The 23,570-nt window shown below is 42.8% G+C and overlaps 2 protein-coding genes across 9 annotated transcripts in view; both read left to right on the top strand.

The window, feature by feature from the left end:
- Positions 1–18,987, top strand: part of HIPK1 (homeodomain interacting protein kinase 1) — a 49,204-nt gene extending 30,217 nt beyond the window's left edge. For 2 of the 8 annotated variants that reach the window (XM_064588597.1, XM_064588598.1), the window contains 11 exons: positions 263–488; positions 4,267–4,388; positions 5,304–5,438; positions 8,063–8,205; positions 8,618–8,800; positions 9,303–9,509; positions 11,009–11,250; positions 12,868–12,998; positions 13,702–13,770; positions 13,942–14,039; positions 14,131–18,987. In XM_064588597.1, coding sequence (XP_064444667.1) covers positions 263–488; positions 4,267–4,388; positions 5,304–5,438; positions 8,063–8,205; positions 8,618–8,800; positions 9,303–9,509; positions 11,009–11,250; positions 12,868–12,998; positions 13,702–13,770; positions 13,942–14,039; positions 14,131–14,584 — 2,010 coding nt within the window. In that variant the 3' untranslated portion in view covers positions 14,585–18,987. Of the gene's footprint in view, positions 1–262; positions 489–4,266; positions 4,389–5,303; positions 5,439–8,062; positions 8,206–8,617; positions 8,801–9,302; positions 9,510–11,008; positions 11,251–12,867; positions 12,999–13,701; positions 13,808–13,911; positions 14,040–14,130 lie in introns of those variants that run through there. The other 6 variants (XM_064588599.1, XM_064588600.1, XM_064588603.1 and 3 more) reach the window with 6 other exon arrangements.
- A 1,499-nt stretch (positions 18,988–20,486) lies between these two features.
- OLFML3 (olfactomedin like 3) lies at positions 20,487–23,478 on the top strand. The gene is made up of 3 exons (XM_045896908.3): positions 20,487–20,885; positions 21,559–21,844; positions 22,173–23,478. Exons 1-3 carry the CDS (start codon positions 20,772–20,774, stop codon positions 22,991–22,993), a joined length of 1,221 nt encoding a protein of 406 aa, XP_045752864.1. The 5' UTR covers positions 20,487–20,771; the 3' UTR covers positions 22,994–23,478.
- The last annotated feature ends 92 nt before the right edge of the window (positions 23,479–23,570 follow it).

Genomic DNA, 23,570 nt, shown 5'->3' with positions numbered 1-23,570 from the left:
GTACAGAAGGAAGAGGTAAGGGTCTATTTGAGGCTGTCCTCAGTACAGGACTGTTTTTTATTCTGTGTTTTCTTATTCAACCTTACAGTATGCCTTAAATTTAGAGATTGGGAAGATTTCTTAAGCAGAGAGTTATTTCAGGGACAGTTAATACTACATTTTAAAACTTTGTTTTAAGTTTTTCTGGGTAGATTCTGCATGTGTAAAAATACTGTTATTTCCACTTTATGCCAGTATACAGCTATAATCCTTTTGTTTTTAGGCCAGTGTTCTAGCTTCCAGTTCTACTGCAGCAGCTGCTACTCTTTCCCTGGCTAATTCAGATGTCTCACTGCTAAACTACCAGTCGGCTTTGTACCCATCGTCTGCAGCACCAGTTCCTGGAGTTGCCCAGCAGGGCGTGTCCTTGCAGCCTGGAACCACCCAAATTTGCACTCAGACAGATCCGTTCCAACAAACATTTATAGTATGTCCACCTGCTTTTCAGAGTAAGTGGGGAATCTCCTCTATCAAATGGTATCATATCAGAGCCACAGATCTTGCTTTAGGCAGTTCCTTAGTAGGTATCTAGTTGTTTAATTTTGATCTCTGACAAGTTTAAACTCTGTCTCTGAATATGAAAATAACTGAAATTAACAACGTGGATTTACCCTTTTTACATTGGTTATGTATCTAATTATGCTACTGTCTGACACGTTATGGGAGTTCAGTTAACTTTTCTTATTTGAACTGTCCTGATACCAATTTCTTGCCCACTGAGACCTTGTACCAATGTCCTATATCTTGTTTAAGTATGTATCTCTCAATATGCAGAAATATTAAGCTTGAAGAAATTTGTTATAAACAGAAATTCTATACTGAATCTTATTTCCTTTATCATTCTACTATTAATAAAATTAGCCTTCCAAATAAAAGGTAATTTTATTCTAAAATGTAAAAATTATGCTTAAGAATATGGAAACCTCATGAGTTACATTCAGAAATAAAAATTATTTATTGAACTGAAAAATTCTACAAGCGGAGGTACATGTATGGGGAGTGCATTAAATTTATCTGCTTCAGCTTATGAATCATATTGTTCCTACAAACTTCTATCAACAGAGGAACAGAATAGCTGAAGAAAGAGGCTCTGACCCCATATGTTGCAATAAAATTTAAATGTTCACATTCCCATCCTTCCTCATTTTTTATCATTATTCTGTAATTCAGTCTGTCCAGTTCCTTTTTTTCTGAAATATGGGAAATGTGTTTATTGATATGGTGAGCCATTTAAAAGGTTAAATTATTTAAATTATTTTAAGTCAACACACTTGACTTTCCCAACAGAAAGTCATTGTCAGTACCCTGTGGTAATAAATCAGGATTCAGGCTTGTCATAGCACTTTACAATAGAAGCAGGTAGCATTTTTATCTTTTTACTTCAGTTACTTATTGACTGTGACTCTCTTGTTTGTTTGGTTTCTGACAGAGTCGGAGCAAGCAGAAGGAAAAGAGGGGCTAGGGGAGACTGAGAGATTACCGGGAGGACAGGAGAGCGATAGCGATGTAAACCAGGGAGAGACCACAGGGAGAGCGGAGGAGCAGATACCAAACCCGTAAATGCATATTTAGCCCAACTTACCAAATAATTTTCTGCATATGCTACATAAGAGTAAATTCTATACTTTGGGTTGTCGTATGTCGAGTGATTCTTCTACTGAATTTAGCAAACTAGCCACCCACCTCCCCCTCACCTTTTCCAAAGTGAGTCTCACGGGAACAGTTTTCAGATGCGGGACTCTGAAGTCTTCTGCCGCTTCTCAGATGATATTTATAAGATGAAGCAGAACTTTTTGGTTCCCTTAATAAAACAAAATGTAGACTCGATGTAGAGGGGAAGAGTGGTGTAACTCTTTTGCTGTAATTAGTTATAAGTTTTGGAAATTTTTTTCTATTTAGGAAGTCTGAATAACCTGAGGAGTTAGAGCAAATTATATAATTTCCAAACAAAAGGAGATTTTAAGTTAATGAGGATGAAAATAGCTGATATGTATTACTACACGCCAGATAATGTTCTGTTTGTACATGCATTAATTCATCCTCAACAAACAACCCTAGGAAGTGGGTAATGCCATTGTGCCCGATGTCATTATATCTCATTTTAGATGAGAAAATTGAACCTGATTCTCTCATCTGCCCAAAGTCTTAATAACTACCACTAGTTAGTGGTAGAACTGGGGTTTGAATCCAGGCAGTGGGTTTTTGAAATATACAGTACCACCTCTTAGTATTTAAACTCAGCTATAAAGGTTGTCAATTGGTTTGTCAGCCACAGCCGTATGCTGGTTTCTGCCCAGCAGTCCTCTATTCCAGGTTGCCTCCTCTTCTTTCACCATCTGTTTTTTTTACAAGATACTATACTTAGAAGAAAATTGACCCTCATCAATTAGACAGTTCTTTCCATACTTCCATGGTTTTTTATTTAACGGGTTGTATTCAACAAAAGCAAAACAAAAATTAAAGCTTGAATCATTTCCTAGTTCAGGGCTCAGGGAGAACCTTCCAAAAGTGTTGCCTTATTAATTCTTTGTTTCCACTTGTAGTTTCCTGAAGAAGCAAGTGTAAATAGCTTAACTGCTGTGGCTTAGCCTAAATTATGAAAGCAGTCTAATGCTTATTTAGTTAGATTTGTAGGTCAGTACTATAAATATTACTTTCTGTACTATTCCAGTTGACCAAAATAGATACACATTTTACTCAGTGGTAACTATCATTTTGTAATTTTGTCCCTTTTACTTTATTATCTTGGAATGTATAGGTGAACTTCTATCATGAACATTTCTTCCTAAATTTTACTTGCCTTTGCCCTCTGTTCCTGTTTGTAGGAGGCTATTACAATAATGTTGTCTTGTAGTTGGCCATGTGTCCTGGGAATTTAGACAAGAATTTTGATGTTGCTTAGATATTTTATTAGCTAGCATTGCCTTATGAAGAACGGCTGGCCGATTTTTTTTTAATCTGGATATCTGGATTTGTTACCTTTTATTTTTATATAAGTAGCACTTTTTTAAAAAGTTATTATTATAGTGTTTTAATTCTAATTTTACTAGTCTCTCTTACTTCGTGTATTTCTGGATTGTGTTTTCCAATATGACATCTTACTGCTAAAATACTTGTAAATCACTGAAATGGAAAATTGGAGGACTTGCTGAAAACCACAGTGTTAGAGTTTAGGAGTTATGCTTATTTGGTAGTAATATTAAGAGAAATTAGTTGGTGATAGCTTAGAAAGTATCACTGAAGAAGTATTCTAATTAAAATGTTTGTGTCCCACTTAACAAAACTGCAGGCATTAGTGAATTAGAGAAACTTCTGTTAGTGGATAATAGAAACTTAAATTCTCCACACTGAAAGTTTTGATAGGGCAAGTTTAAAAGAAAGTTTTGAAGTCTCTCTTCCCGACTCTTGGCAAAAGGGAGAACTGCCTTGAGCCTCTCTTTTCCCCAGAATAAGAAATTCCCATTTGGAGGAAACATTCATTCAGCATTTGTGCCCAGAGCAAGGCAGCAAAAATTAGCTGTGCATTAGTTGTAAAAGACAAAGCTGTCAATGGCAAAGGCAGATTCCTAAAATAAGTAGAAAAAAAGTGTTCCTGTAAACCAAAATACCTACTTTTTAAATATTTTTATCCTGAGTTATAATTTCTTCAGTTCACATACTAGTTGAAGATAAAATGTGTAACTAAATTGTGAATTTTTTGAGGAGTAGGGTAAAACATCTTAAAATATTCTGAAAGGGTAACTTAGATGATAAATAATGATAATTTTTTCTTAACTAAGAGTCATAATGAACCAAAAGTTATAATTATTTTAAGTCTTTGCTTTTAATAGATTGCATGTAAAAAATACAAGTTTTTTTCCCCCCTAATGGATTAAAAGGTGAATGTAACTTAGTAAGTATAGGTTTTTTGTTTGTTTGCTTTTGCATATGCTATTAATGGGAATGGGATGGGTGTTACATTTTAAGTGTTGCAGGATAAAAAAAGTTTTTTTAAAATTCCCTTAAACCATTCCTTCTTGTATCAAACATCTTCCCATGAATTTAACCTGAGAGAGCCAAACCAGTCTCCCTTTTCTTAAGTCCCTAGACTTCTATGAAATTCCTATGTCACATGTCTAGAACTAACCTGGGTGGTGGATGATTTGAACAGAAAAGCTAAAAGCAAAAAAACCGTAAGCAAACCACAGACCTAGCAAAGCAATTTAACTGTGGTGGTGTTTTCTACAGCTGGACTACAAGCAACAACCAAGCATTCTGGGTTCCCTGTGAGAATGGATAACGCTGTGCCGATTGTACCCCAGGCTCCAGCTGCTCAGCCACTGCAGATACAGTCAGGAGTTCTGACACAGGTAAAAAAGCCGCAGCAGCTTGGATACTCAGTATTGCGGAAGTGCTACTGAGATGCAGATATTTTGTCCTAGAAGATGGTATTTACTTTGACTGTAAGATCTTTCTTGGTTATGATTCCGTGGACTTAAAAGGAAACATCTATAGAGGAATGATGGCTCATTCCTAACACTATTGCAGCTCTGACAGTGTCTTCCTTAGACTTACAAGGATAAATACCCAGACCTTGAGAAATGGTGTTTTGAGTAAATTTACTCAGACTTGGTGGGATATAGTTAGTTTTTTATACACATGTAACAGCATTTTGATTCTAAAGATAAAGTGTTCCCCTTTTGTTCCCTTTAGTGTCCCCTTTGCTCACTCTTTCAGAATGATATCATGACAGAGAGGCTGGATCATACCAGGATGCCTCTTCAAGTATTACATTCCTTCACTCTGTGTGTTTAACTAAGCTATAGAAAGCCTTAAAACTTTCTACCTGCCACGGGACATGCAACTAAGATGGGCAAGAAAATCATGAAAGACTCATATAAGCAACAGATACCGTATTTTCAATTCCGTGTGTAAATGTTTGTGGCCCGTGACACAGAGGAAATTTGGAAGCCCAAAACTCTTCTTTTGGGAGTAGGACGAAGAGGAATTCTTACTACATGCCTTTGTTAACTGAGTTTTGTAGAGCCAATCCTCTGAATCTGGCCCAAGAAGGATTCCTATATTTGATTGCCTCAGGCCCTTGACATTTGACCTAGTGGGCTGATGCCGTGCAGAGCTGAAGGGGAAAGTTGTGTTTTACGTGCATTTTAGGTGATACGAAATTCCTACTTGTTGGTAATATCTTGGGGGGAATGAGAACCCTTCTGAATCCAGATAACCTGCCTCCGTGTTTGTTTCACTCACCTGCCTAATCTACGTTGCAGGGAAGCTGTACACCACTAATGGTAGCAACTCTCCACCCTCAAGTAGCCACCATCACACCGCAGTATGCGGTGCCCTTTACTCTGAGCTGCGCAGCCGGCCGGCCGGCGCTGGTTGAACAGACTGCCGCTGTACTGGTAATTCCCCTCACTTGATTGTGTTACTAACGGAGTTTCTTTGGTTTCTTTCTTTTTTATTTTTTCCTGTTTGTTTTTGTTCTGTTTCCTTCTGGTTTTCTCATTTTTCAAAAAAAGTTTTTTTTTTAACTTAGTCTTTGCAGAGGGCATGGAAGCATGTGCCATCTTGTGGCTGTGTTCTTGCTACATCTTTAATGTCTCATTGTTTTCCTCCCCAACGTTTGCTGAAGCACTGTTTGACTCTGATATTCAGTGTGACTCTGTAAGGAGCCAGATCCCTTTATTCTTCTTTGCCAGCCTAGTGTGATAAAAGCTCTTGGTGTAGTCTCAGAAGAGCTTCAACACTGTATCTGTTTTCTGCCCTCTTACCCTCTGATCCTTGAGAATTAAAGGAAATGGCCTTTAGTTCGGCTCTGCTGCAGGTATCCGGATGGCCAAAATTTGAACTCCCTGGCAAGTTAGCTTCCTTCTTTATTTGCTATTTTAAGCTTCGAAAATTTTTATGCATGTAGAAATGTTAAAGATGCTCCTAATTTATTGCTTTATCAGTTGATGTTAACTTTTCTTCTAAGAACATATGAAGATAACTCTGCTGCTCGTGATCAGTGGCAGCTTATATCTTCCATTTAAAGATGGTCCCTTTAGAATATTTTTAGATCATATTTCATTTGTTGGTTGAGATTAAACGTGAACTCATTTTTAGGGGTTTATGGAGAAATTAATGACTTTACCAATAGGTCTTTATACAGAGATGAAAATATGGCCGAAAACCCTTATGCAAATACAATACCTTTGTCACTAAAAGTCCTGGGGAAAAGTTACTAAATACAGCAGCAAATGTAATAGTATGGGGCTTAGAGATAGGAAAAACAAATAGGACCTCGAGGTGTGTTTCAGGATTTGTACCCTTCAGAGTGGTCTTTGGATGTGTTTTGGTTTATTTGGGGGAGCTAAACTTGTTTTATTGGACATCCAGCATTTCATTATTTAAAAATTTAAAATTAGGTAGCCATTTGAAAGCTTTATTGATACTATTGAATACTGATATCTACATCTTTTGAAGGGGCTTTTAAAAAATTCCCTTTGTTGTTTCTCAAGGACTCATGTTGAGTATAAACACTTCCAGAAACATACTTTGGCTGTTGGAATTTGTTTGGTTTTTAGTTTAAAAGCCTTTGTCACCTCCAGATTAATTGTATCATGAGCATAAAACCTGAGTGCAAGGGAGTCAGATAAATTTCCAATTTGATTGATCCAAGCCACTGGTTTTAACTTGCTCACCTGTAGTTTTGAGAACGTTAGTTGATACTTCTCCTTTGCTGCTTTTCTTAAGTTTGCACTAGTCATTTGCTAAGCTTTGCATATTTTTGTTCTTCCTCTGTCAAAACAGTTCGTCGCTTGGAACGCCAGATTTCTGCCTCACGTTGGAATGTTATTTCTTGCTCTGTATTAAACTACATGCTTTGTCTTGTGCAGGTGTTGGCTTATGGAAAGACGCATGGTGTGACTTAACATACTTCTCTTATTTTTTGTTTTGTTTTATTTTGTTTTAAATTCTGCTTATGGTAGCAGACGTGTTTGCAGTTTCTCTGCTTTGAAGGCTTCTTGTTTGGAACCGGTATTTGTAACAAGTGGATCTGTTAACTTGCAGAAATATTTTTAAAACAGTGTGTTGATGGCCTTGCAGTTTGAAATTCAAGAAAGAACCATATGTACCCAAGCATTGTAGGTGATTGTACTGTAGAATTTAAGTTTAAAAAGGAAACTTTCAAATCTGTTCCCATTTTTTCAGAAAATGCCAGAATTTCTGTAAAAAGTTAGAAAACATATTTGTTGCTGTCTATTGCAAGTGCTTGTTAAAAACTAGAAATGATGTATTTTCTTGTAGTGATTAGTTTTTATGTTGAAGTATGTTTCCATAAATGATACGTTAAACATTATATTTTAGGTAACTATTAAAAACAAAATATGGTGCTCCCTGCATCTGTTTTGGAAATATTTTACTTACTGCCTTATTTAATTCTATCATATGGCTGTATATGATGAAGTTAGCTTTCTCTTGCTGGCATATGCTTGTTTGCCAAAGGATTTTGGCCTTTGGTCATCTGCATCTGTCTCCATGTTCCAAGTTCTACCCTTTTAAAAAGGCACAATTCTCCCCTTTGTTTTATGGGTTGAATTGACCTGATGTCTTAACTGATTGGCACTTCAATTTTAAAATTACTATTTTTAATCTCAAGGGAGCTGTCTTAACTCTTTCTAGGTGTATTTTTAGAATCGTTGCAAAAATGATACTCCATCATTTAACCAGAGCTTACCTCTGAACTTTTCAGACTCTTTGACTCTGCAGTATAAGAGAGAAACTCTTAACCACAGGGATCTTCTTTTCTTTAATACCCTGGTGGTCATGTTACAGAGGTGGCCGAGAAAAAGCAGCATGTTCTCTTTCCCTATTCATAAGACTTGTAACTTTGAGCCCCTCTGACTTTTCTTTTTTGATCTCTGCAAGTTAACAATCTACAAGCAACTTCTTTTAAGATACGAATTTTTCTTTCATCTGAAAAACAAAAGAAAAAGCCAAGAATGAGTCAAGTCTGGATCTTTTTATGTGTGTTTCCTTACAGCAGGCTTGGCCTGGAGGAACCCAACAAATTCTCCTGCCTTCAACTTGGCAACAGTTGCCTGGGGTAGCTCTGCACAACTCTGTCCAGCCCACAGCAGTGATTCCAGAGGCCATGGGCAGTGGCCAGCAGCTCACAGACTGGAGGCAAGTACCCTGTGTTCTTCTCTGGGAGATTTGCAAGGGTAGATCCCCTAGGGTAGAAGTGCTTGATGGTTTGGTCAGACTGGGAAGAATATAAAGGAAAGGAGAGATGTATCTCTGTTTCAGATTCTTTAAGAAAACCCTTATCGGGCTAGGAGATGGAGTAATGAGAAAACTTGGAATATAGGAAAACAATAGATTCTGAGATCAGGAATCATTTATTTGGGATTTAAAGACAGGCTTATGCAATTAGAAACCATGCAATGAAAACCTATAGCCTTGTCATCCAGGTGCCCAACTTAAAAAATAAAACGCAGCTCTGTTTGGTTGTTTTAATTGCTTTTAATACCTATTTGGTCCTAATTTCCCAGCGGTTTAGGCATTCAGTCTTCTCTGTGTCTTTCTATTGGTACAGGAACGCCCACTCTCACAGCAGCCAGTACAGCACTATCATGCAGCAGCCCTCCTTGCTGACTAACCACGTGACACTGGCCACTGCTCAGCCCCTGAATGTTGGTGTTGCCCATGTTGTCAGACAGCAACAATCCAGTTCTCTCCCTTCAAAGAAGAATAAGCAGTCTGCTCCAGTCTCTTCTAAGTAAGTCTCTGTTAGAGCTGGTAGTTAAAGCTGCCAGTTTGACAGAGATGTCGCCAGCATTTAGAGTGCCGTGGTGTAGACCCTTTCGGTGTAAAGCAGCGAGTAGCTGCCGAAGTGAGCTAACCTTTTCACTTGGGCGTGCATGCCAGGTGTGCCCTGGTTATGCAGATCCTTTCTCTCTGCTGCCACTTTGAATCCAGGCTGTCTTTTAGGCCGATGTTTTTGTTTTTCTGCCAACATTACAGAGAGAAATTTAACCATGGAGTAAAGGGCATACAAAAATAAAATTTATGTTGTATTTTAGGGTTCCTGTCCCTGGTGGAAACCCTGGCTAGAGCGGTTCGTTTAGTTTTTATTGGAACTTCTATAGTCAAGTGTTGTATTGACTTAATGGTTAGGTAAAAAGGAATCAAAGAACAAGTTGGGAAGAGTTCTGGGGGAAGAGATGGATAGTTTTGGGGACCAAGGACTGAACGGTCTTTCTTGTGACCTTTTTCTACAGGTCTTCTCTGGATGTTCTGCCTTCTCAAGTCTATTCTCTGGTTGGGAGCAGTCCTCTCCGTACCACATCTTCTTATAATTCCCTAGTCCCTGTCCCAGATCAGCATCAGCCAATCATCATTCCAGATACTCCTAGCCCTCCTGTGAGTGTCATCACCATCCGCAGTGACACTGATGAGGAAGAGGACAACAAGTATAAGCCCAATAGGTAAGATAGGTGAATGGCTCCTTGGCTCGGGGCTCCAAACCTTAATCTTCGACTCTTGGTTTCAGGCAAGTGGTCCAGTTTGGGCTATGAAAGGAGGGACTAAAAAATGGTATTTTGGAAGCGTGGCCTTGGATGCGTGAGTCAGAACACTCAAGTTTCCATGACTGAGCGATGTTAAATCAGTCTTTTCAGATACATTCGCTAGAAGGGGGGTATTAAGTTGCTTAATATTTAGCTGCTTTGGCTTGCAATGCACATTATACCACAGACATGATTCCCTGCCTTTAAGGACCTTTAGAGTCTGAAAATAGATGCCATAGCAGAAGCACATAAACAACAGTTAATTGGAAAAGTTAGTAGATGGGAGGTTATTTGTAATTTCATAATCTGCAAAGGCCTCTTTGGAAGAGGTGCAACTTTAAGTATGGTCTGCAAGTTGAGGAATGTAAATACCAGATAATTTCCTCTTATTTCAGCACCTTAATCCAAGTTCTTAACTGGGCAGTTAACCAAGAGAGAGTGGATACATTTAAGAACTGTTACATACACCTCTCTCTTAGTGGGAACATAGTTAATTGCTTTGATTTTTCTGTGTTAAATTCTTCACTGGGCCTTTGGTGCTAGGCATAAAGAAGAGGGAATAACCCCACGTTTACCTGAGGAGGTAGGATTCACACATGACAGTAACTGAGAAGACTTTGCAGAGTTATATATAAATGAAGTTTAATGACCTGAAAGAGCAGATTTAGAATGAAGTACTTCAAAAGAGCTATTTACAAATGATATTTACAGTTACAAGATGGTATTTACAAATGGGTTGTAGACTTGAACCTAAGTATTGAAAGTGGTTTCTGAACGGATTTGGGGAAGAGAAAAGGTGAACTTTCCAGTGAGGAACAGTGACCATGGAGTGGCAAAAGTTGTGAAACCAGCAGGATTGCTTGGACTGGAGCCAAGTCTCTTTTAAAATCAGGAAAAATTAAAGTTACGAAGATGGAGTTCAGTTTGTAAAGGAACATTTAAAAAAAAAAAACGTATGGCGAGAAGTTTGATTAGACATACTAAGGAACCATTTATATAGTCTAGCAGGATGATACGGGGAATACTATTGAAATGACCGTGAGTGGAAATGGCTGAGCGGCAACGTGGACGAGTTGTTAGAGCTGTGTATCTGGCAGCATTCTGTCCCGGCTTGAATCCTGTCTTCACCACTTACCGCCTGTGTGACCTTGGCTGAGTGTCTTAATCTCTCTGTGCTTCAGCTTCCTCATCTACAAAATGGGGGTGATAGTACCTACTTCATAGAAGTGTCGTGAGGATCCAGTGAGACCTACGTGTAGTGTAAGAACAGTGCCTGATGCATAACAAGCACTCAGAAGTCTGCCACTGCTAGTGTTACTCTGTCGCCGTCATCATCCTTGTCGTCATGGGAGACCAGAGATCATCAAAGAAACATTGCTAAGAGGGGGGTGAATTGTCATGTGTTTTCTTCTCCTCAGCTCGGGCCTGAAGGCAAGGTCTAATGTCATCAGTTATGTCACTGTCAATGATTCTCCAGACTCTGACTCGTCCTTGAGCAGCCCATATTCCACTGATACCCTGGGTGCTCTCCGGGGCAATAGTGGACCCCTCGTGGAGGGGCCCGGCAGAGTCGTGGGGGATGGCGCCAGCACCCGCACCATCATCGTGCCTCCACTGAAAACTCAGCTTGGCGACTGCACTGTAGCAGCCCCAGCCTCAGGTGAGCATCTTCACAGCCGCAGGTGAACTCTCCATCACTGTGTGTGTGTCCTTAATGTGTCGCTCTAATCTGCTTAGGTAGATTATATGGTAGCGATGGTAGCGACCAGTTACTTAATTCAGAAATCGGTTCCTTGTGATGTGAAATCATTTTTGGCAATCAGTGTATCTTACTATGTTTATTTTGTTTGGGTTAACATAAAAGTGAATTTGTAGTCTCAGAAATGTACTCCGTTTTGATGGGAGAAGACAGGCAAATTTTTTTTGGCACAAGTGATTAAAATTTGACAATCCAGAGTGAACAGGAACTGATACTATTAAAAATGACTGCAAACTTTTTTTTTTTGGAAAACGCTATGTACTTAGATCTTTTCTTACCAGTGTCATAGCAGTAATACTTTTGTGGTTTTATCATCAACCTAGCTACCTCCATCTTTTTTGTTGCTAGATGCTGGGCTTAGGCTCCCCAGTTCAGTTATCAGGTAATGCTAGCTGCAGTAACAAGCCGCAGACCTCCCTGGCTTGACATAATAGAAGTTTGCTTCTTACTCACATGACTTCCCAGTGCTAGTGCTCCTGGTTGGTGGGCCTGCAGTGTGTCAGGGATCAGAGCCCAGGGATCCTCAGCCTCCAATGAAAAGAAGAAAGAGTTTGGAGGAGGGACACCTCTCAAGCCCTGGAAACAGTGCAGACTAATCCCATGGCCCCACCTAGAGGCTCGGAGGCCCAGGAAATGGAGTCCTTGTCTAGGCAGCTGTTTTCCAGTGGCAACTCTGTACACCAAAGGAGGGGGGAGCATGAAATTTTGGTGTCAGTATAGCTGTCTGTGCTGTACTGACATAAATTAGTGTTTTACTGTGAATTATGTTACCGCCAGAGACATGAACAGGGTTCTGATTTCAGGATATCATGTTAAGCTTCAGTGCGGTTCCCCCCCTCAGAACTGGGCAGCTGTCCCATTGCAGGCAAGGCAGAACTTCCTGATGCCAGGCTACTGAAGAACGTCGTTAGGAGCTCTGTCCATTGTTGGGTCCAAAGAATAGAGGCTACTCCACAAATCATTGAATAAATGCTTCCGTTTTCCTAGTAGGACCACAGAGGAAGCAGAACTTGGAAACTGATCTTGCTTATATCCAACTGCTCTGCAGTTTCTTAGAATTTGAAGATAGTGAGTGCCCAACAGGATCTAATCGTGCCTTCTTTTGAAGCCCCTTTGACACCTAAATGTCCTAAGTATTACCAACATCTTACTCAGCTTCCCAGTGTCATTTCTATACTTGTTTCACCCCTTCCTACATAAAACTCTGGGCCCCTTGGGGGTAGGGACTGCGTCCCACTGGTGTTTGTATTTCCAGCAGTGCCTTGCACATTACAAGAGACTGTGTAAGATTTACTGAAGTGAATCTTTCGAAGATCCTTCATGGAGCTTTGTAGCAAGACAAAAAAGAAATGGGTTGTACAGTTTTTGTTCCTCTGGTGTAAATGTAATTGAGGAAATAAGATACACATGAAACCTTAACTCTTGCAAACCTCACACAGATGTGGACTGATGAATATGATGCCATCTGAGCTTTAGCTGAGGCCACTCATAACTGACTACGGTCTGACCCTTTTTTAGGTCTCCTGAGCAGTAAGACCAAGCCAGTGGCCTCAGTGAGTGGGCAGTCATCTGGATGCTGTATCACCCCCACAGGGTGTCGAGCTCCACGCGGGGGGACCAGCGCAGCACAGCCACTCAACCTTAGCCAGGTAAGCGCTAGGGGCTGCTGCCTTCTGTTTGGGGCCCTCCCTCTTGTCACTCTCTGGAGAACCCTGCTTCCGGCTGGACTGCTGAATAAAGCCAAATGAAGCCCCTTTTGTGTCAGACCATTTGGTGTTCTATGGCCTGCGTCATACCTGCATGTGCTGTGTCCCTTTATTCCCTCTGTAAGTGTGTTGAGGATACACATTCCAGGTTTTCCTTCAGACCTCCCTAGTCTGTCCTGGAAGATTAGAGAAATGTCTGGAATTTAGAAAGAGCCTTGGGTGCTTTAGTCCGTACCTGCTTCTGTACCACCACATGCTTTGCTACCAGATCCTCTTCCTTTATATCCCAGCTCATAAATAACCTGAGCCTCACACCAATTACTTGAGGCAAGAGACAGTGCAAAGCTTTGTGGCCACTTCATCAGCTGGTTCTAGTCCTATGTGTTGGCTTGAGTCTGAGATTCCCCCCCTGCCACCACTATGTGATCTGATGGGATGGGGAGGGACACTATTCTGTGTGTAAAAGGGGCACTATTCATTCTTTCTTCAGCTAAAATTCTGGTGCTTGTATGATGTCTACCAGTATTAAGAAAGTGTAAATATGAGGGTGTAACTGTGAATGTGTGTGTGTGTTTGTGTGAGAGAGAGAGAGAGAGACAGCACATGCAAGTGCAAATGTCAGTTCGAGTTAGTGCATGTGTTTTAGGCTCCACAAGTCAAGAGGGATATGAAGAACTTAGAGGAGAACAAAAGAAAACAATGGCAAGAAAGAAAGGTTAGGAAAAATTCAAATTCCCTGGCGCCAGAATAGGGTGAGTTTGAGTCAACAGTTACTAACTTGCAGGAGTGGGTAACCCTGTGAACTCTTGATTCCCTACCTGCCCCCCCCCCCCCCCCCGCCCCTGTCATACTTAAGAGCAAACTGCTGCTATCTGGGCTGGGTTAGGATCTGTTCTGCCAAGAGGTGGAGGGATGGAGGCTGACTTCTGACAGCATTGCCAGTCTGGGAGATTTCTGTGCTGTGGCAGCCCAGGAACAGTACAGGTTAGAACTTCTACTCAACTCTCCACTTGGTCTTTGGTGCCCTGAACCGGAATGACCTCAAGGTTCCTCACTCCCTTCTTCCTCCTTCCAGAACCAGCAGTCATCGTCAGCTCCAACCTCGCAGGAGAGAAGCAGCAACCCTGCCCCCCGCAGGCAGCAGGCGTTTGTGGCCCCGCTCTCCCAAGCCCCCTACGCCTTCCAGCACGGCAGCCCACTACACTCGACGGGGCACCCACACCTGGCCCCAGCCCCTGCTCACCTGCCGAGCCAGCCCCACCTGTATACGTATGCTGCCCCCACCTCTGCTGCTGCGTTGGGCTCCACCAGCTCCATTGCTCATCTCTTCTCCCCGCAGGGCTCCTCAAGGCATGCTGCAGCCTATACCACCCACCCTAGCACTCTGGTGCACCAGGTCCCTGTCAGTGTTGGGCCCAGCCTTCTCACTTCTGCCAGTGTGGCCCCTGCTCAGTACCAACACCAGTTTGCCACCCAGTCCTACATTGGGTCTTCCCGAGGCTCAACAATTTACACTGGATACCCACTGAGTCCTACCAAGATCAGCCAGTATTCCTATTTGTAGTTGGTGAGCAGAGGGAGGAGGGGTCATGGCTGCCTGTTCCTGGCTTTGAGTTCTTAATAACAGGCTATGATGAGCTCTCCTCCCTTAAGCCCCTCTTGAAACTCCTTAGCCAGCAACTTGTTCTGCAGGGGCCCACTGAAGCAGAAGGTTTTTCTCTGGGGAACCTGTCTTAGTGTTGACTGCATTGTTGTAGTCTCCCAAAGTCTGCCCTATTTTTTAATTCTTTATTTTTGAGACAGCATTTTTGCTATTTGGAAGAGTTCAGATGCCCATCTTCTGCAGTTACCAAGGAAGAGAGATCGTTCTGAAGTTACCCTTTGAAAAATATTTTCTCTCTGACTTGATTTCTATAAATGTTTTTAAAAAACCAAGTGAAGCCCCTCTTTATTTAACTTTGTTTTATTGTAATTGCTGGTCAGAGGAAAAATGCTGATAGAAGGATTTGAAATCCGGTAACAAGTGAGAAAAGAAAAATCATCACTTTTTGCTTGTTTAAAAACCAAGATTTAATTGCCTATTTTAAGAGCAGCTTACACAAGTCTGTATCTGACTATCAGGCATTTCTCCTCTCAAAATTTTACCTTTCTTATGGGACATTAGACTTACAGTGTTTTAGCTTTGTTTTCGTGTCACGTTACACTTACTGGGCAATTGTTATTTTTGCAAAACTGGTAATATACTGCTCTGTGTTACTCTTGGGATTCTCTCAGTTGCTCCTGTGTTTATTGTAAAGTAGTGTTAAAAAGGCAGCTCACCATTTGCTGGTAACTTAGTGTGAGAGAATCCATACCTACCGTGAAAGCACTAGGCATTACTCTTTTTAAATGAAGTACCGTGCATTCTTCTTAAGTTATTTTTTAAAAGTCTTTCTCTCTTTCTCTGATTCAGCTTAAATTTTATTATTGGAAAAGCCATTAAGGTGGTTATTATTGTATGGTGGTGGTTGTCTTATTATATGCAAAATCTCTCTGTATTATGCGATATTGGTATTGATGAGCTTTGCCTAAAGGTTGTTGGCATTGGTGAGCTTTGCCTACAGATTAATATGAATTTTCAATAATACACCTCTCTCTCTTTGCCTCATCTCTCCCTTCTGTTCTAAGTGATTTATTTGGGGAGAAAGCTAAAGAATCTGAAACCAGATAAGAACGTTGTGTATAGCTTTTATACTTTAAAGTAGCTTCCTTTGTATGCCAGCAGCAAATTGAATGCTCTCTTATTAAGACTTATACAATAAGTGCATGTAGGAATTGCAAAAAATATTTTAAAAATTTATTACTGAATTTAAAAATATTTTAGAAGTTTTGTAATGGTGGTGTTTTAATATTTTGCATAATTAAATATGTACATATTGATTAGAAAAATATAACAAGCAATTTTTCCTGCTAACCCAAAATGTTATTTGTAATCAAATGTGTAGTGATTACACTTGAATTGTGTATTTAGTGTGTATCTGATCCTCCAGTGTTACCCCGGAGATGGAATGGATGTCTCCATTGTATTTAAACCAAAATGAACTGATACTTGTTGGAATGTATGTGAACTAATTGCAATTATATTAGAGCATATTACTGTAGTGTTGAATGAGCAGGGGCATTGCCTGCAAGGAGAGGAGACCCTTGGAATTGTTTTGCACAGGTGTGTCTGGTGAGGAGTTGTTCAGTGTGTGTCTCTTCTTCCCTATCTCCTCCTTCCCTTATTGTAGTGCCTTATATGATAATGTAGTGGTTCATAGAGTTTACAGTGAGCTTGCCTTAGGACGGACCAGCAAGCCCTTGTGGACCCTAAGCTGTTCACTGGGATTTATCAGAACAGGATTAGTAGCTGTGTCGTGTAAATGCATTGTTGTCAGTTTCCCTGCCTTCGTTGAAAAATAAAAACAGCAGCTTTTCTCCTTTAGCACCACGTCTACCCCTTTCCAACCCGGAATCTCAGCTGAGTTCTCACAGAAGCATTTTCCCCATGTGGCTCTCTCACGGCGCATTGCTACCTTGCTTCTGTGAGAATTTGGGAAGCAGGTGAGAGGAGTCAAGCCAATATGAAATATGTGGTTGTTTTCTTTTTCTTTAAAGTATGTGCAGTCACTTTTAGAATGAGATTCTTCTTTTCCTTTTCCCATGTGGCAGTCCTTCCTGCAAATAGTTGCCATTCCTAGTAAAATATTTGCTTGTTGAAAAAAAACATATAACAGATCTGTTTATACCAAAGAGCCTGTTGTATTGCTTACCATGTCCCCATACTATGAGGAGGAGTTTTGTGAGGCCGCTGGTGACAGGGAACTCACAGGAAGGTTTCTGAGCCGGTGAAGAATATTAAAAAGGAACCAAAGCCTGTTGAGTCATCGGGCTTTTGAGGTTTCTTTTTTAACAACTTGAATATTCTTGGGGCTGTGAAATTGTCCTTGTACTCTCAGCTCCTGCATGGATCTGGGTCAAGTGGAGGGTACTGGGGATGGGGATGTTCCTGCCCATAAAAGATTTGGGGGAAGAAGGTTAACTCTAAGATATAGAAGTGTTCCATCTGAATTGAAAATTATGTACTTGAGGGCTAAGTCTAGGACTGGTTCTTTGTAGAGATGGCGTCAAGGAGGTGCAGGATGGAGATGGGAGATTTCATGGAGCCTGGTCAGCAAGCTCTGTACCGGGTTGAACACCGAGGAGCTGTCAAGGTATTTGGAGTTTCTTCATTGTAAAGAGTAAGGGCTTCCACGATGGGGCAGATAGTACAGTCAGTGCAGCCTACCAGGAACATGTTGGTGTTTTCTGCTTTTTCTTTCTTTCTTTTTTTTTTTTTTTGTGGTCATTCTCCTGAGTTCGGTTTGCACCGCTATATTGGGGAAGATACCCAAGCAGTTTGTATAGTTTCCGTCACTAGTGTTACACGGTTTTCTGGTCAACGTGTGTGATCGTTGTGTTTCCCTTTTTTGCCAAGCATATTTTGATTTTCTTGTTCAAAGGCAGACCTAGTTTCTAGTAGAAACATTTTTTGTTCCTTACCTTTCCTCTACAAGGGATAAGATTTGTTGTTTTTGTAACAAAGGAGATGCAGGAAAAAAAGTACAAAACACTCCACTCCTGCCCCCCTGTCCAATAAGTAGATAACCACTTTAGATGTGAGTCTTATAACTTCATGGGGAAAAGACAATACCAAGAGTGTGTATTGTTATCTGCAACATCCTTACTAGCAGTGTGTGGCTTTAAGAGTTTTAGAAATTTTCAGCCTTAGTCTGCAAATTGGCATTTCAAATTTACCAAGATAAAAATCCATCTGTGTCCGCTCAATGTGTATGTGCTCAATGTGGCTTTAGATTCTGTCCCTGGGGCTTAACATTGCCAGCCCTGACAGGATGGGGGGAAGCCCTGCAAATTCAGTGAGCAGTGGCCTAACCTCAGACCAGCTTAAGGCTTTACGTCCTTTCAGAACTTGCATTTCCAGCTTTTCCCCTTCAGGGTGAGAGAGAAAGTGGGGAAGGTTTAAGTACAGCCACTCTGGGCTCATTGGGACACTTGATCACTCGAGTTTTAATAGCTCCCAGGAGGGGGATACTGCTGTCAGTGCTCAGCTCAGATACCAGCCCCAGGAATAAGAACTCCCATTTCAAACAGTTCTGGCCATCCATCGTCCTCCACTAGAGGGGCTCAGCTTGACTGCCCTTAGCCAGGCAAGCACAGTAATGTGTGTTTTAGTCAGCATTATTATGCAAAAACCCACTGATTAGGTTGGTTGGTTTTAGGATAGGAAATGAAATTGCCTCTCAGTGACAGGAATGGCCCAAGCCTGCTTCCTGTTTTGGTTTTTGTTTGTTTGTTGTTTTTATTTTAACTGATGGATGGTGCAGCATGTCTACATGGTTGTTTGTTGCTAAACTTTATATAATGTGTGGTTTTGATTCAGCTTGAAAAATAATCTCACTACATGTAGCAGTACATTATATGTACATTATATGTAACGTTAGTATTTCTGCTTTGAATCCTTGATATTGCAATGGAATTCCAACTCTATTAAATGTATTTGATATGCTAGTTATTGTGTGCGATTTAAACTTTTTTTGCTTTCTCCCTTTTCTGGTTGTGCGCTTCCTTTTACAACAAGCCTCTAGAAACAGTTTCTGAGAATTATTGAGCTATGTTTGTAATGCAGATGTACTTAGGGAGTATGTAAAATAATCATTTTAACAAAAGAAATAGATATTTAAAATTTAATACTAACTACGGGAAAAGGGTCCATTGTGTAAAACATAGTTTATCTTTGGATTCAATGTTCGTCTTTGGTTTTACAAAGTAGCTTGTATTTTCAGTATTTTCTACATAATATGGTAAAATGTAGAGCAATTGCAATGCATCAATAAAATGGGTAAATTTTCTGATTCATGTGGCTGTCTTTGACTTCTGTTAGAGGGTTACAAAGGGGATCAACAAATGGCATCTTTGGAGTGGCTAAATATATCGCATCTGAAATGAACGTCAGTGGTGGGTTAGAGGCAAATCCATCTTTCATACAAATCTCCACAATGGAAATGAAACAGGGTTGGTTGAAAACACTTCCCAGGAATGGAAGCCCTCCTCTTTCCCCACGGCCACAGAGCCATTCCAAAGCAAACAGGCCCTAGCTGAAGATCATCTGGTCCTGGCCCTTTGAAGGAGGCACAGCTTCTGACCCAGGATAACTAAACTTTGTTTCCTAGCATGTTCCAGCAACCATCTGAAGTATCATAATGAAAATCAGAATCACCACAGCAGACGCTGTTTTTCCCTCCTTTCAAGCTGCATTGTTTGAAGCATAGTCCTTTTGGAGAAGGACTCCGATTAGATTTCTCTTGATTCTAAAGTGAAGAAAATTTCTCCTGATGAAGAATTAGAGATTTGTCTAAATCGATCACTGCAGGTCCCTGAATAAATGCTATATATTCGTTTGGCTTCTTTTCACACATGTGTTTCAGGCCACATCTACCCTACAGTGGCCATTAATTCATTGTGGGCTTCTGCAGTCGTGGTTGGGGTATAGAAATGAGACGCATTTAGAAACACCGTTTTGGACCATAACCTAGAAATGATCAATAGGCTCTTCTCTCCCATTGGTAGGGAAGTCAGAACATATTTATTTGATTTCGACTGCAACACATATATTTTTAAGATTTTTTTTTTCCTAAATAAATGAAATGAGGGTGAACTCACTGAACGTTCCCCAGTTTTGGTAAGAGAATATACCTAGAAGAGTTCAGGTAAGAGAAAGGCAAATAGAAAGGCTCTGCTATCAGTCTCACTTCCCAGGTAATCAAGAATGAATTTAACTTGCCAGTGATCTGGGTTTTTTTGGTATTTTTGTTTGTTTTAAAATCTCAGTTATATTCTCTTCCTTAGGCTAAATCAGAGAGAGATTGGGATGGCCCCTTAAGTAGTTGGGTAGTCTGTGGGGAAATCTGTGTTTTAATGATGAAAACCCCTGTAAATTCAATCTGCTTGGCTGGCTTTGTGGAAAATTTTCCACAGGACGTGAGGTCTAAGCCTTGGTTTCCCTGTGAACCCTGAGATGACACCAGGTGCTTATCACAAGATGGCGCCAGTGAGCTATAGAAGAAGGTAGTGCAGATTTGGCCACTGTGATCTTTTCTCCCACCCCTTCCCCTCAAACCTCATCTCCCCTGCTTCCAGCTTCCACTGAACAAGGCAGAAAACAATTCATGCTACTATTGCTGGGGAAGGAAAAGATTAATGATGGATGTCTTTTAAGAAGCCAGCGCTGGAAGGAAGCATGCATTCTCCTAAAACAGGAATAGAGTTTGCTGAGTGTACTGCGGGGCCCCTGCCTCCCGCTGCTAGCTCCTTTTTCTGGGTGACTGCCCAGAAGTCCTCTGCCCCGGGGTTTCATCTCCTTCCCCTCTCCCTGGGAGCCTACAGCCTAGGCGGGAGGTGGTTAAGGCTTCTTCTGGCTGCTCTGCCATAGGGCCATCTGTGTTTGATCAATCCAGGCGGAAAGGAGGGGGTGGGGGCTGTAAAGAGACCGTGAAAGCATTCCAGAGTAGTGAGAGAGACCCGAGATCCAGAAAGAGAGAAGGCACCGCCCCCACCCCGCCTCCAAAGCTAAGCGGCGGGCTTGAGTGGGAAAGGCACAGGACCGCACGCTCCTACTCCGGCCCCCTTTCTCCCACGGCCATGGGGCCCTGCACGCCTCTCCTCACCTTGTTCCTTTTGTCATGGCTGCGACCCCTTCAGGGACAGCAGCACCACCTTGTGGAGTACATGGAACGCCGACTAGCTGCCTTAGAGGTGAGTGACTCCTTTCTTTCCCGGGCCAGGCAGGAAGGACTCCACATCTCCTGTTGATTCACCCAGTGTGTCAGGGATCTGGGGACATGACACGATGGGGATCTGTGAGGACCGACAGAAAACTCTATCTTTTAATAAGAGTATCCTTACAGTTGCAAGCCCTCCTCTTTCCCCACGGCCACAGAGCCATTCCAAAGCAAACAGGCCTTTGTGTTTTACCCTGAGATGGCATGGAATAAGGGGACAGTGGACATGAGAGCTAGCATGGTAAGAAAGCATCTCAGGGTGAGCTGATGATTCTGTGAGAGTTAGAAGTTCCCAGAGAATCTGCAGCTTTCTGTCTTTTTAACAGTTTGAAGTCTGTGCCATTCCCGAGTTGAAATCTGTTCATTCCCAGGAGGAGAAGTATACAGTGGAGCAGAGACCCCTCATGCACTTAGGCCCCCCCGGCGGCTCAGAGGACATGAAGTGGGGGTAGAGGCCTAGGTGATCCGAGCCCGGCTTTTTGCACATTTAGCATCTCCAAACATCTGGTTTCCTTTCAGTGGGGGTTGAAGGGGAGTTGATGCCTGGCTGAGTTGGTGCTCTTTCCCATTCCTCACTCCCTGGTTGGGCCTCTCCCTGCCGGGGAGTTGTAACCCTTCAGCCCCTCTCCTGGCCCCCATCCCTGCAGGAACGGCTGGCCCAGTGCCAGGACCAAAGTAGCCGGCACGCCGCTGAGCTGAGGGACTTCAAGAACAAGATGCTGCCGCTGCTGGAGGTGGCCGAGAAGGAGCGTGAGGCACTCAGAACCGAGGCCGACACCATCTCGGGCAGAGTGGACCGTCTGGAGCGGGAAGTTGACTATCTGGAGACCCAGAACCCAGCTCTACCCTGTGTGGAGGTTGATGAGAAGGTGACCGGAGGCCCTGGGATCAAAGGCAAGGGTAGAAGAAATGAGAAGTACGATATGGTGACAGGTAAGTGGTCCAAAAGCAGAGCCCTGACACTCTCAGGACCTGTATTCTGCCTTGGTTCTTTCCCATTTTTCTCCTTGTCCCGGAGGCCACTTTGGCGCGGTTTTCTGGAATCTGCTTTAGGGGAATCTCTATAATGACAGGGCCATTGCGAGCATTTCTGGGGACCCAGGCCTCTGTGGCGCCCTTTTCCCTATCCTCCCTAAGAGTGGAGGCGTCCACTGGCAAATGCCCACTGTCCTCCAGATGGCCCATCCTGGGGGGTTCCCGCATCGGGCATCTAACTCTTGCCCGTATTGCCTTGTCCTGTGCTTTTCTCCCTCCCCACCAGACTGTGGCTACACAATCTCGCAGGTGAGATCAATGAAGATCCTGAAGCGGTTCGGTGGCCCAGCTGGTCTGTGGACCAAGGATCCAATGGGGCCAACAGAGAAGATCTATGTATTAGATGGGACACAGAATGACACAGCCTTTGTCTTCCCAAGGCTGCGGGACTTCACCCTGGCCATGGCTGCCCGGAAAGCTTCCCGGATCCGGGTGCCCTTCCCCTGGGTAGGCACGGGGCAGCTGGTGTACGGTGGCTTTCTTTATTACGCCCGGAGGCCTCCTGGAGGACCCGGAGGGGGAGGGGAGCTGGAGAACACCTTGCAGCTCATCAAATTCCACCTGGCAAACCGGACCGTGGTGGACAGCTCAGTATTCCCGGCAGAGGGTTTGATCCCCCCGTACGGGCTGACAGCAGACACGTACATCGACCTGGCCGCTGACGAGGAGGGCCTTTGGGCTGTCTATGCCACTCGGGAAGATGACAGGCACTTGTGTCTGGCCAAGTTAGACCCCCAGACCCTGGACACCGAGCAGCAGTGGGACACACCATGTCCCAGAGAGAACGCCGAGGCGGCCTTTGTCATCTGCGGCACCCTGTACGTTGTCTACAACACCCGCCCTGCCAGCCGCGCCCGCATCCAATGCTCCTTTGATGCCAGTGGCACCCTGACCCCCGAGAGGGCGGCCCTCCCGTATTTCCCCCGCCGATACGGGGCCCATGCCAGCCTCCGCTATAACCCCCGAGAGCGTCAGCTCTACGCCTGGGATGACGGCTACCAGATTGTCTATAAGCTGGAGATGAGAAAGAAAGAGGAAGAAGTCTGAGGACCTAGCCCTGGTCGGTGAATCTCTCTCACCTCTACACATTTCTGTCCCCACAACATTTCCTGCTCCTCGTTGTCCAGATGTGGGCAACTTGTGCTTCGGGGCCTGTATCTGCAGCCAACGGAAGCCAAATTCTCATAGCCCCTCCATTTCCTGGGGGACCTTAGATCTTCAGAGACCCTTTTAGAGCTGAAAGAGAGACAGCCCTAAGTGGCCACTGCCCTCCTGCCCCATGGCAATGAATTTCAGGCCAAAGACCACGCAGACCCAGAGCTCTGGACCCTCCTATGGGGGCAACCCCAGCAAATGGGCAACAGAATATTTCTTGCCTCCGTGTGAGTCCGGTGGGGGGAGAGGGTTCTAGGAGGAGGAGACTTTCAACTCTGGCTGTCTCCCTTCTCCCTTTAGTGCCCCGGAGAACGGGGCTTTCTCCACATCATTTTGTATTATTGCAACATTTTGCATTAAAAGGAAAATCCACTGCTCCTCGCCTGTGTGTGTTTGGGGTGGCCCTCCGATCGGATTTGACCCTCCCTTTTCCTCCTCCACCCCATTGCCACTCCTTAAGCCACATCGG

This window comes from Mirounga angustirostris, unplaced genomic scaffold, assembly GCF_029215605.1.
Source record: "Mirounga angustirostris isolate CCGP_5_RB_7025 unplaced genomic scaffold, mMirAng1.0.hap1 SCAF_4, whole genome shotgun sequence".
Taxonomy (NCBI): Eukaryota; Metazoa; Chordata; class Mammalia; order Carnivora; family Phocidae; genus Mirounga; species Mirounga angustirostris.
Note: the sequence above shows the minus strand (reverse complement) of the source record. Positions and strands in the feature narration are given on the sequence as shown.